This window comes from Oncorhynchus clarkii, chromosome 9 (assembly GCF_045791955.1).
Source record: "Oncorhynchus clarkii lewisi isolate Uvic-CL-2024 chromosome 9, UVic_Ocla_1.0, whole genome shotgun sequence".
NCBI lineage: Eukaryota > Metazoa > Chordata > Actinopteri > Salmoniformes > Salmonidae > Oncorhynchus > Oncorhynchus clarkii.
In genome coordinates, this window is record NC_092155.1 from 21,020,388 (window position 1) to 21,033,161 (window position 12,774).

Consider the following 12,774-nt stretch of genomic DNA (forward strand, 5'->3'; position numbering starts at 1 on the left):
CACACACACACACACACACACACACACACACACACACACACACACACACACACACACACACACACACACACACACACACACACACTTCCTGAATCCAACCAGAACCAAATAGCTGAACGCTTTTGAGGAATCAAATTCCTAACACTTCACTCCCCCAATTCCTATATTTTTAAATGTCAAAGTTTATTGCCAACTTAAAAAGCATTATTTGGCACAAAGAGGCCTGTCTGTGAGAAGTCCAAAAAAGTAGGTCAAGGTTGAAGAACCAGCAAGGGGATATAGTGTGTGTACGTGTCTGCGAAATGATGTGTGCAATGCTGGTTGTTGTTCTAAACTCACTTCCCATAAAATGGTCAACCTTTTTAAACCCTTTTAATATCTCCTTGTGTTCGCTTTCAACTCTGGCCAGGGACAACTACTGCTCTATGATACAATATGACAAACAAAAAATAGACAATCTTCTTACTCCTCCGTTATTCTCCAGCGTCCCCCAATGACATCACTGTATTGCTAAATAGAATGTGTGGAACGCTGCACTATTCTGGTTCTTTAGTCATGACTCACATACTACTGTGTATTGAGTCGTCACCACCTGTGATTCATACTTCTGTAGCTCAAAGTCTGGAGTCAGTACAACACAGTGCAGACAGACTGGGAGGAGTTCCTGTGAGGGCTAGAGGAGGCGATTCAGCAGCCCGATGTGCCCGTGTGTTTTCCTGTGTTGCTATTCAAGCATCCATCCACGAATCACATCATTTTGTTCAATTTAATTTGATTTTATTACAAACAAAACTCGAAATAAAAAGAGATGCATTTTATTATTGACATGTTTAACTGCCACTCATTGTTTATGGGTCGGCACCACCACAACGTACACAGTGACACGAAATATCGAGGAATTAAAAACAAAACACAAAATCTGAAAAAAGAACAAGAAAAGAGAGAGGAAGTGCCTGATTGGACCGTGTCCATTTTAGTTAAGGGGTTGCAAAACACTTCCTAGAAAACGTAATCAGTGAAATGTAGTTTAGACTCTTCACTTGGAACACCTGTGTGGAGTATTCAGGGTTTTAAGGAAATACATGAACATCTTCTACTTTCATTATTTGAAATATGTCCAGGGAACTAACTAAAAGTGGTCTATTTCAACTAGCATGTAAAGAGTTTACATCTCCCGATTAATTCAGACTTAACTTCTTTACACTTATTTCAGCTATGTTATGTTTAAGGCTGTTTGTGGATACAGTATATGAAGTTGACTTGATTCTACTAACAGCCTCTGAGTTTCCAGAGAATAATAAATTGATGTACTTTAACTGATGTTAAGATAGTACACTGTTTCATTTTGTCTTAACGCATTTAGGGTTACATATGTAGTATATTATATAGGTTATTTGCAAGCCCCGAATCTAGAATGTAAGCAAGAAATGTTTTGTTGTTGTTGTGTTCTGTCAACCTCTTCGCTTTGCTTTATGCTCCGACTATAAGACGTCTGATATAAGAGGTGCATTTGTGCACCAAAACGTACGATTTTATTGTTTTCTCAATCTCTCATTTGGTAGAAGCTCTTTTTTTTCCCAATAGCAACAGCAAAGACAACAGCAACGTCAACAACAACAATAATAATCATAGTCGCAGTAAGTCAACACGAGTAAAAACACAAGAGAACACGAATGAGCCAAGTTTAAATATGCAAAGAATATCACAGAATTCGTAGAAAGAAGGAGAAACTAAAAAAAAAAAAAAAAGAAAGAAAGGATTGATTGAGAGGAGGAAGGGAAAGGGAGATATAGTGCATTCGGAAAGTATTCAGACCCCTTGACTTTTTCCACATTTTGTTACGTTACAGCCCTATTCTAAGATGGATTAAATAAAACAATTTCCTCAACAATCTACACACAATTCCCCATAATGACATGAATGAGAAAACAATAATTTTCCGCAAATTATTTAAAATAAAAAAACAGAAATACTTAATTTACATAAGTATTCGGGCCCTATGCTATGAGACTTGAAATTGAGCTCAGGTGTTTCCATTGATCATCCTTGAGGTGTTTCTACAACTTGATTGGAGTCCACCTGTGGTAAATTAATTTGATTGGACATGATTTGGAAAGGCTCACACCTGTCTATATAAGGTCCCACAGTTGACAGTGCATGTCAGAGCAAAAACCAAGCCATGAGGTCGCAGGAATTGTCTGTAGAGCTCTGAGACAGGATTGTGTCGAGGCACAAACTGGGGTGAAGGTTCACCGTCCAACAGGACAACGACCCTAAGCACACAACCAAGACAACGCAGGAGTGGCTTCATGACAAGTCTCTGAATGTCCTTGAGTGGCCCAGCCAGAGCCCGGACTTGAACCTGATCAAACATCTCTGGAGAGACCTGAAAAAACCTGTGCAGCAACGCTCCACATCCAACCTGAAAGAGCTTGAGAGGATCAGCAGAGAAGAATGGGAGAAACTCCCCAAATACATACAGGCTTGTTGCGTCATACCCAAGAAGACTCGGGGGTGTAATCGTTGCCTAAGGTGCTTCAACAAAGTACTGAGTAAAGGATCTGAATACTTATGTAAATGTGATATTTCAGTTGTTTTTTTTGGGGGATAAATTAGCAAACATTTAAAAAAAATGTTTTTACTCTGTCATTATGGGATTGATGAGGGGAAATACTATTTAATCAATTTTGGAATAAGGCTGTAACCTAACAAATATGGAAAAAGTCAGGGGGTCTGAATACTTTCAGAAGGCACTGTGTAAGCTTTACGTAGGGGGTCAAAGAGCAAGGGGAGAGGACTGTAGTTGAGGGTGGTCAACACTGTATGACTTGCCTATGAAAGGTTATGACCAGTTCTATGAGTGAGGCCTATCCTGAACAAGCACTGGGACCTCCCATCCCAATCAAAACCAAAGATATAAACTGTGTACCCTGGTCTGTAAGAAAATCCTCTGGCATACCAGCTATAACTCATACAGTCAACATAATACTAAGTTGGGTTGGACTGACTGACATTTCAGTATTTCTACATGTACAATCAGGTCAACATGAAAGGGAAATGGGCTGAGAGTTTCCTGACAAGTTTACAGCCCCGAGTCCTGTAATACTTCACTCAATCAATTCTCCAATGGGGCGATTGATGAATGGTTTTCGGCAAGCTTCGGAGATAAAACCAGCACTAGAAGAAATACTGTAGGCACAGCTTGCATGATAACGCCATTGTTTTGTGAGTTTTAGCACAGCATGCTTCTCAGGACAAATGGCAGGAATGGTGTCAAGAGCAAAATCTTCACAATGTTATATCATGCAGTTTCATGTCACTGGAGCGACCCCTGAGGGGATCAAAGGTCAAGGGTCAGGTTTGGTAGCAGTTATTAGTTCTAGGTATTGGAGGGGGGGGGGGTATGTGAGCGATGCTAGGATAGAGAGGGAGGTTCTAGATTACAGAACCATACTGTTCTGGAGGGGAGATATTCTATGAGTAGGCTGCTTGTGAGGATTGGTTGGTTTGAGGCAGACAACAAGCGATTGAGCAGGTGAGTATGTACGTGACAGCATGGACCACAAGTGTGTGTGTATTCATAGGGAGTGTCAGTCTGTGGAGTGTGGATACTGTACTGTGTGTATTGTGTGTTGGTGTGTGTATGTTCATGTGTGTGTGTATATATTCATAGGGAGGGTCAGTCTGCGGAGTGTGGATACTGTACTGCGTGTGTTATGTGTTGGTGTGTGTGTATATGTTTGTGTGTGTGTGTGTGTATATATGTTTATGTATATATGTGTGTGCATATATGTTGACGTGTGTGTGTGTGCGGTCAGTGAGCGATATTGTTCAGTCGTCGATACAGATGACCTCTCCACGGCGCTGGTCTCTCCTGCTCAGGAGCTGCTCTGCTTCCCTCTCCTTCTTCACTGACACAGGAGGACCGTTCAACACTGTAGGGGGAAGAGAACACACACATGAGCACACACACACACACACACAGTCACACACAGCATATAAACTGAGTATACAAAACATTAGGAACACCTGCTCTTTCCATGACAGACTGGCCAGGTGAATACAGGTGAAAGCTATGATCCCGTATTGATGTCACTTTTTTGGGGGACTTAACATCCACTTCAATCAGTGTAGATGAAGGGGAGGAGACATATTAAAGAAGGATTGAGACATGGATTGTGTATATGTGCCATTCAGAGGGTGAATGGAGAAGACAAAAGAGTTAAGTATCTTTGAACGGGGTATGGTAGGAGGTGCCAGGCACACCGGTTTGAGTGTTTGATGTCCGACTTAAAATGTTTCTCCATTCCATGATTAACAGAGGTTAAGGTTGTGCTGAATCAAACTGCAATGCTGCTGGGTTTTTCACACTCAACAGCTTCCCGTGTGTATCAAGAATGGTCCACCAGCCAACTTGACACAACAAATTAAGGGTGTTCTGAGGGCAAAAGGGGTGCAACTCAATATTAGGAAGGTGTACCTAATGATTTGTAAACTCAGTGTACACGTATATTCAGAAATATTTGGACAAACACGCACGCACGTGAGAGCACACACATAAACATATTTCCTGTTTGATTTCCTAATCCTTCTCCGCTTCCCTTTTGCACCTCACATTTAGCCCGTTTTGCATCTAACATTTCCCTTTCAGAACCCAACACACACACACACACACACACACACACACACACACACACACACACACACACACACACACACACACACACACAGAGAGAGAGAGAGAACACATCAAACCCTGCACTTTGTTTGATGTCTGACTTAAAATGTTTCTCCATTCCATGATGAACAAAGGTCAAGGCATGTTGTGCTGAATCAAAGCCCCGTCCTCCACAAGAATCATCACAATGTCACACGCTATCACTCTCTTAATCCTTAGGATCAGGATCAGGAACGTGGGAAAGAGAAAAAAAAAACAAGATAGAGAGAGTGAGAGAGAGGGAGAGAGGGGGGGGGGGGGGGGAGAGGGGGAGAAAAAGAGAGGGAGAGAGAGGGGGAGAAAAAGAGAGGTAGAGAGAGAGACAGCACGTACTACACTGATGAACAGAATGATTACACACCATTTGCTTCCGAGCACATATGACAACCTTTTTATGAGCGAGCTGGCATATACATTCAGAATATCAAACTACAGCTGAAGTCGGAAGTTTACATACACCTCAGCCAAATACATTTCAACTCCGTTTTGCACAATTCCTGACATTTAATCCTAGTAAAAATTCCCTATAGGATCACCACTTTATTTTAAGAACGTGAAATGTCAGAATAATAGTGGAGAAAATTATTTCTTTCAGCTTTTATTTCTTTCATCACATTCCCAGTGGGTCTGAAGTTTACATACACTCAATTAGTATTTGGTAGCATTGCCTTTAAATTGTTTAACTTGGGTCAAACATTTCAGGTAGCCTTCCACCAGCTTCCCACAATAAGTTGGGTGAATTTTGGCCCATTCCTCCTGACAGAGCTGAGTAACTGAGTCAGGTTTGTAGGCCTCCTTGCCCGTACGCTTTTTCAGTTCTGCCCACAAATGTTCTATAGGATTGAGGTCAGGGCTTTATGATGGCCACTCCAATACCTTGACTTTGTTGTCCTTAAGCCATTTTGCCACAACTTTGGACGTATGCTTGGGGTCATTATCCATTTGGAAGACCCATTTGCGACCAAGCTTTAACTTCCTGACTGATGTCTTGAGATGTTGCTTCAATATATCCACATAATTTCCAGTCCTCATGATGTCATCTATTTTGTGAAGTGCACCAGTCCCTCCTGCAGCAAAGCACCCCCACAACATGATGCTGCCACCCCCGTGCTTCACGGTTAGGATGGTGTTCTTTGGCATGCAAGCCTCCCCTTTTTCCTCCAAACATAATGATGATCATTATGGCCCAAACAATTATATTTTTGTTTCATCAGACCAGAGGACATTTCTCCTAAAAGTACGATCTTTGTCCCCATGTGCAGTTGCAAACCGTAGTCTGGCTTTTTTATGGCGGTTTTGGAACAGTGGCTTTCTCCTTGCTGAGCGGCCTTTCAGGTCGATATAGGACTCGTTTTACTGTGGATATAGATACTTTTGTACCTGTTTCCTCCAGCATCTTCACAAGGTCCTTTGCTGTTATTCTGGGATTGATTTGCACTTTTGGCACCAAAGTACGTTCATCTCTAGAAGACAGAACGCGTCTCCTTCCTGAGCAGTATTGACGGCTGCGTGGTCCCATGGTGTTTATACTTGTGTACTATTGCTTGTACAGATGAACATGGTACCTTCAGGCATTTGGAAATTGCTTCCAAGGATGAACCAGACTTGTGGAGGAATCCAATATTTTTTCTGAGGTCTTGGCTGATTTCTATTGATTTTCCCATGATGTCAAGCAAAGAGGCACTGAGTTTGAAGGTAGGCCTTGAAATACATCCACAGGTACACCTCCAATTGACTCAAATTATGTCAGTTAGCCTAACAGAACCTTCTAAAGCCATGACGTCATTTTCTGGAATTTTCCAAGCTGTTTAAAGGCACAGTCAACTTAGTGTATGTAAACTTCTGACCCACTGGAACTGCGATACAGTGAATTATAAGTGAAATAATCTGTCTGTAAACAATTGTTGAAAAAATGACTTGTGTCATGCACAAAGTAGATGTCCTAACCGACTTGCCAAAACTATAGTTTGTTGACAAGAAATTTGTGGAGTGGTTGAAAAATGAGTTTTAATGACTCCAACCTAAGTGTATGTAAACTTACGACTTCAACTGTATATGTAATGTTAAGAATAATACAACAAAACCAAACATAAAAACAGCTTATATCGTCAATATATAATGGGGGTCTGCTTGAGGAATATGGGGCTGGCATACACTTACAAATACAGTTGCAAAACACACGCATACACACTACACTACACCAATAGGTAGTGGAACACCACAAATCCAGAGGAAGGACCGCGTTTAAGCTTCCACCTTGCCAAGTAGATCCGTAGCCTCAGGCCAACACGTGTGTCTTGGAGCAGACTAGCATCTGCTACACTGAGGTATATAAAGTCTGCTGCTACTGCTCACCTCCATCCAACATGCTAACGGCGGGGACACCACAACAAACACACATGTACTCGCACACACACACACACACACACACACACACACACACACACACACACACACACACACACACACACACACACACACACACACACACACACACACACACACACACACACACACACACACACACACACACACACACACACAGGTTGTCATTAGTTTGTGCAGGAAACCTACAACAAGATATACATCCATTTCCCTTTAGATTCACTGTCACAGCTCTGAACGGATGGTAGTGATGACCTCAAACTCACTCCTGGAGGCTAAACTCTCCTGGAGGTGGTGGTCCATCACAAACAGACCCAGGGCTGTCCGCTTTGGCTGGAATGGTCTCTGGCCCCGGAGAGGCATACATTGTCATAACACCCGCTGTCTAGATCAAAGCACTGATAGCGTACTGTAGGAGAGCAATGGGTGTGATGATAATGATAACTACCGCTGCTGTGGCTGTAGCTGCTGTACGTCCAGCCGGAGACAGACTGAGGGGGGGGATACAGGGACACCGTATGGCATGTGGCCCAGTGGAGGCCAATGCAAGGGGAGGAAGGCAGACGGACTACTTAACTTAGAGCTGTGTGACTGTGTGTGTGAGTTCAAATCTGATAACGAGTAATACAAATAAAGCTGGAAAGTTGGAGAAAGAGGGGGAGTGGGGGGGTCGAAGAGAGAAGGAAACAGAGGGAGAGAAAGAAGTAACAATTTAGAGAATAAAAAAGAAAAAGAGATGAAGAAAGAGAAGGAGAGAGAGAGAATGAGTATGTGAGTGAGGGGAATGTAATGGATCACTTGTGGTGTACAAGATAAAGGCTTTCATATCATATAGTTCCCTCGAAACCCATCCACACATACAGTGCATTGCGAAAGTATTCGGCCCCCTTGAACTTTGCGACCGTTTGCCACATTTCAGGCTTCAAACATAAAGATATAAAACTGTATTTTTTTGTGAAGAATCAACAACAAGTGGGACACAATCATGAAGTGGAACGACATTTATTGGATATTTCAAACTTTTTTAACAAATCAAAAACTGAAAAATTGGGCGTGCAAAATTATTCAGCCCCTTTACTTTCAGTGCAGCAAACTCTCTCCAGAAGTTCAGTGAGGATCTCTGAATGATCCAATGTTGACCTAAATGACTAATGATGATAAATACAATCCACCTGTGTGTAATCAAGTCTCCGTATAAATGCACCTGCACTGTGATAGTCTCAGAGGTCCGTTAAAAGCGCAGAGAGCATCATGAAGAACAAGGAACACACCAGGCAGGTCCGAGATACTGTTGTGAAGAAGTTTAAAGCTGGATTTGGATACAAAAAGATTTCCCAAGCTTTAAACATCCCAAGGAGCACTGTGAAAGCGATAATATTGAAATGGAAGGAGTATTAGACCACTGCAAATCTACCAAGACCTGGCCGTCCCTCTAAACTTTCAGCTCATACAAGGAGAAGACTGATCAGAGATGCAGCCAAGAGGCCCATGATCACTCTGGATGAACTGCAGAGATCTACAGCTGAGGTGGGAGACTGTCCATAGGACAACAATCAGTCGTATATTGCACAAATCTGGCCTTTATGGAAGAGTGGCAAGAAGAAAGCCATTTCTTAAAGATATCCATAAAAAGTGTCGTTTAAAGTTTGCCACAAGCCTCTTGGGAGACACACCAAACATGTGGAAGAAGGTGCTCTGGTCAGATGAAACCAAAATTGAACTTTTTGGCAACAATGCAAAACGTTATGTTTGGCATAAAAGCAACACAGCTCATCACCCTGAACACACCATCCCCACTGTCAAACATGGTGGTGGTGGCAGCATCATGGTTTGGGCCTGCTTTTCTTCAGCAGGGACAGGGAAGATGGTTAAAATTGATGGGAAGATGGATGGAGCCAAATACAGGACCATTCTGGAAGAAAACCTGATGGAGTCTGCAAAAGACCTGAGACTGGGACGGAGATTTGTCTTCCAACAAGACAATGATCCAAAACATAAAGCAAAATCTACAATGGAATGGTTCAAAAATTAACATATCCAGGTGTTAGAATGGCCAAGTCAGAGTCCAGACCTGAATCCAATCGAGAATCTGTGGAAAGAACTGAAAACTGCTGTTCACAAATGCTCTCCATCCAACCTCACTGAGCTCGAGCTGTTTTGCAAGGAGGAATGGGAAAAAATGTCAGTCTCTCGATGTGCAAAACTGATAGAGACATACCCCAAGCGACTTACAGCTGTAATCGCAGCAAAAGGTGGCGCTACAAAGTATTAACTTAAGGGGGCTGAATAATTTTGCACGCCCAATTTTTCAGTTTTTGATTTGTTAAAAAAGTTTGAAATATCCAATAAATGTCGTTCCACTTCATGATTGTGTCCCACTTGTTGTTGATTCTTCACAAAAAACAGTTTTATATCTTTATGTTTGAAGCCTGAAATGTGGCAAAAGGTCGCAAAGTTCAAGGGGGCCGAATACTTTTGCAATGCACTGTATCTCTCCCTCTCTCCTCCCCCTTTCTATTTTTCTCTCTCTCCTCCTTCTGTCTCTGTCTCTGACTCCAAAGTCAGCCTTTTCACTAATCCAGCACTTTCACAACTTCATACCCCTATCGCTCCCCCTCCTTCTCTCTCGTTTTCCTCTCTCTCCCTCCTCGGGAGTGTAGTCTAATCCCTTGTTCATTCTGTTCTACCTGTGTTTCCTTTGTTCAAGCGGCTGTTTCTGGCCTATCAGAGAAAATGAGAGAGCGAGAGAGGGGGGAGGGGGGGGGGGGAGAAGAGAAAGGAGAGAAGGCGAGAGAGTGTTCTGTCCTGCTTGTCTAAACAGACACTGCGCTGGTGCATCTATCATTCACCTCAGAGAGAAATGAAAACCATGAACAGAGGAGGGGGAGAAGACCTGGCAACACAAACGATCGCAGGCAGTAGAGGTTTTGGAGTTCACAGGGATTTATAGTTGTCCATTTAGGACGAGAGCAGTCTAGGAGAGAGACTTGCAGCTCCACTTAGGATAACATACAAGAATATCCACAATTACACTGTCAGAGATATGTGATGTATTGATTTGTGTGTGTGTGTGTATACCCATTCATTTTCATGTGTGTGTGTGTGTGTGCCCATGCATTTTCATGTGTATGTGTGTGTGTGTGCCGATGCATTTTCATGTGTATGTGTGTGTGTGTGTGTGTGTGTGTGTGTGTGTGTATTCACATATACAGTGGATTCTCAAACTATTCAGACCCCTTCACTTTTTCCACATTTTGTTACGTTACAGGCTTATTCTAAAATGTATTAAATATGGTTTTTTTTTCAGCAATCTACACACAATACCCCATAATGACAAGGCAAAAACAGGTTTTTAGAAATGTTTGCAAATTTATAACTAAAAACAGAAATGCCTTATTTATGTAAATATTCAGACCCTTTGCTATGAGACTTGAAATTGAGATCGGGTGTATACTGTTTCCATTGATCATCCTTGAGAATTTTATACAACTTAATTGGAGTCCACCTGTGGTAAATTTAATTGATTGGACATGATTTGGGAAGGCACACACCTGTCTATATTAGGTCCCACAGTTGACAGTGCATGTCAGAACAAAAACCAAGCCATGAGGTCGAAGGAATTGTCCGTAGAGCTCCGAGACAGGATTGTGTCGAGGCACAGATCTGGGGAAGGGTACCAAAACAATTATGCAGCATTGAATGTCCCCAAGAACACAGGGGCCTCCATTATTCTTAAATGTAAGAAGTTTGGAACCGCCAAGACTCTTCCTAGAGCTGACCGCCCAGTCAAACTGAGCAATCGGGGGAGAAGGGCCATGGTCAGGGAGGTGACCAAGAATCTGATGGTCACTGACAGAGCTCTAGAGTTCCTCTGTGGAGATGGGAGAACCTTCCGGAAGGACAGCCATCTCTGGAGCACTCCACCAATCAGGCCTTTATGGTAGAGTGGCCAGACGGAAGCCACTCCTCAGTAAAAGACACATTACAGCACACTTTGAGTTTGCCAAAAGGCACCTAAAGGACTCTCAGACCATGAGAAACAAGATTCTCTGGTCTGATGAAACCAAGATTGAACTCTTTGGCCTGAATGCCAAGCGTCACGTCTGGAGGAAACACTCCCCATCCAACCTGACAGAGCTGGAGAGGATCTGCAGAGAAGAATGGGAGAAACTCCCCAAATACAGGTGTGCGAAGCTTGTAACGTCATACCCAAGAAGACTCGATGCTGTAATCGCTGCCAAAGGGGCTTCAACAAAGTATTGAGTAAAGGGATTGAATACTTATGTAAATGTGATATTTCTGTTTTTTTTTATTTTTAATACATTTTCAAAACATTCAAATAACCTGTTTTTGCTTTGTCATTATGGGTTATTGTGTGTAGATTGATGCGGGGGGGAAAAAAACAATTTCATACATTTTAGAATAAGTCTGTGACATAACAAAATGTAGAAAAAGTCAAGGGATCTGGATCAGAAGGCACTGTATGTGTATTTGTGTTTGTGAACAGGCATGTCCTTTACAATATCACTTTCCCTTCTTCAGATCCAACCTAATCTCTTTGTAATGTCGCTCCATGAAGGAATTTGGGTGGACAAGTCGAGCCACGCTTTGTGCTTTGAGCTACAGGAAACGCCAGATGAGAACTTTTTCCCACAGACACACTTCATGACACGACACTGTTTGAACAAAAGGTGCTATCTAGAACCTAAAAGGGTTCTTCGGCTGTCCCCATAGGAGAACCCTTTGAAGAACCCTTGTTGGTTCCAGGTAAAATATATATTGGGTTCCATGTAGAACCCAATAGCCTGTTATTTTACTGCTGCTCTATAATTATAAGTATTTGTATTTATTTATTTATTTTTACTTATCTATTTTTTTACTTAACACTTGTTTTTCTTTAAACTGCATTGTTGGTTAAGGGCTTGTAAGTAAGCATTTCCCTGTAAGGTCCTACACCTGTTGAATTGGGCGCATGTGACAAATACAATTTGATTTGGTTGGATTTGATTCACGCAGAGGGTTCTACATGGAACCCAAAAGGGTTCTACCTGAAACCAAAAAGGGGTTCTGTTTTGGGGACAGCCAAAGAACCCTTGTGGATCCCTTTTTTCTAAGAGTGTACACTACATCCTCATCCCAATAGCAGATCCCCTATTGCCCCCGTTTCCTTCTTACATCCATCATGATAAAGTGACCTCATATAATGGTGCTACAGTAAGTATGATTGGTCAATACAGTACAAAGATTACATGTCTCTACACCAGGCTCTCTTCCCATTGGGCACTGTCCTCTCAACATCTCATGTTGATTGGTTCATTACAACGACAACAATATAAAAACAGGAAGTTGTTTTTGTCTCTACATCTATGCTCCTTTATGGTTGATCGGGGGTGGAATGCCGAGGGGTGACAGAGTTCAGGGAAAGGAGTGTGTTATACTTAGAAGTCATTCATTTCTCCTGCTCTGTTGGTTGAAATGAGAAACTCCAGGATGGTCCACTTTGGCTTGCATTTGCATCCCAGTGTCTTGTATTGAACAGAGGAGGGTGGCCACGGAAAGAGAAAGTCGTCTTAATAGGTTTAGGTCATGTTGTGTGTGAGGTCTGCGGTGTTTGGGAGTGTGAGTGTGTGTGAGAGAGAAAGAGAGAGGGAGTGGGGGATGAGGAGGTTATG

General features: G+C 42.3%; 1 protein-coding gene across 2 annotated transcripts in view; it reads right to left on the reverse strand.

The window, feature by feature from the left end:
• Positions 1-770: 770 nt before the first annotated feature.
• Positions 771-12,774, reverse strand: part of LOC139416076 (chromodomain-helicase-DNA-binding protein 3-like) — a 57,701-nt gene continuing 45,697 nt past the window's right edge. Inside the window, exon 39 of one of the 2 annotated variants that reach the window (XM_071164336.1) lies at positions 771-3,935. In XM_071164336.1, coding sequence (XP_071020437.1) covers positions 3,832-3,935 — 104 coding nt within the window. In that variant the 3' untranslated portion in view covers positions 771-3,831. The remainder of the gene's footprint in view (positions 3,936-12,774) is intronic. The other variant, XM_071164335.1, reaches the window with a different exon arrangement.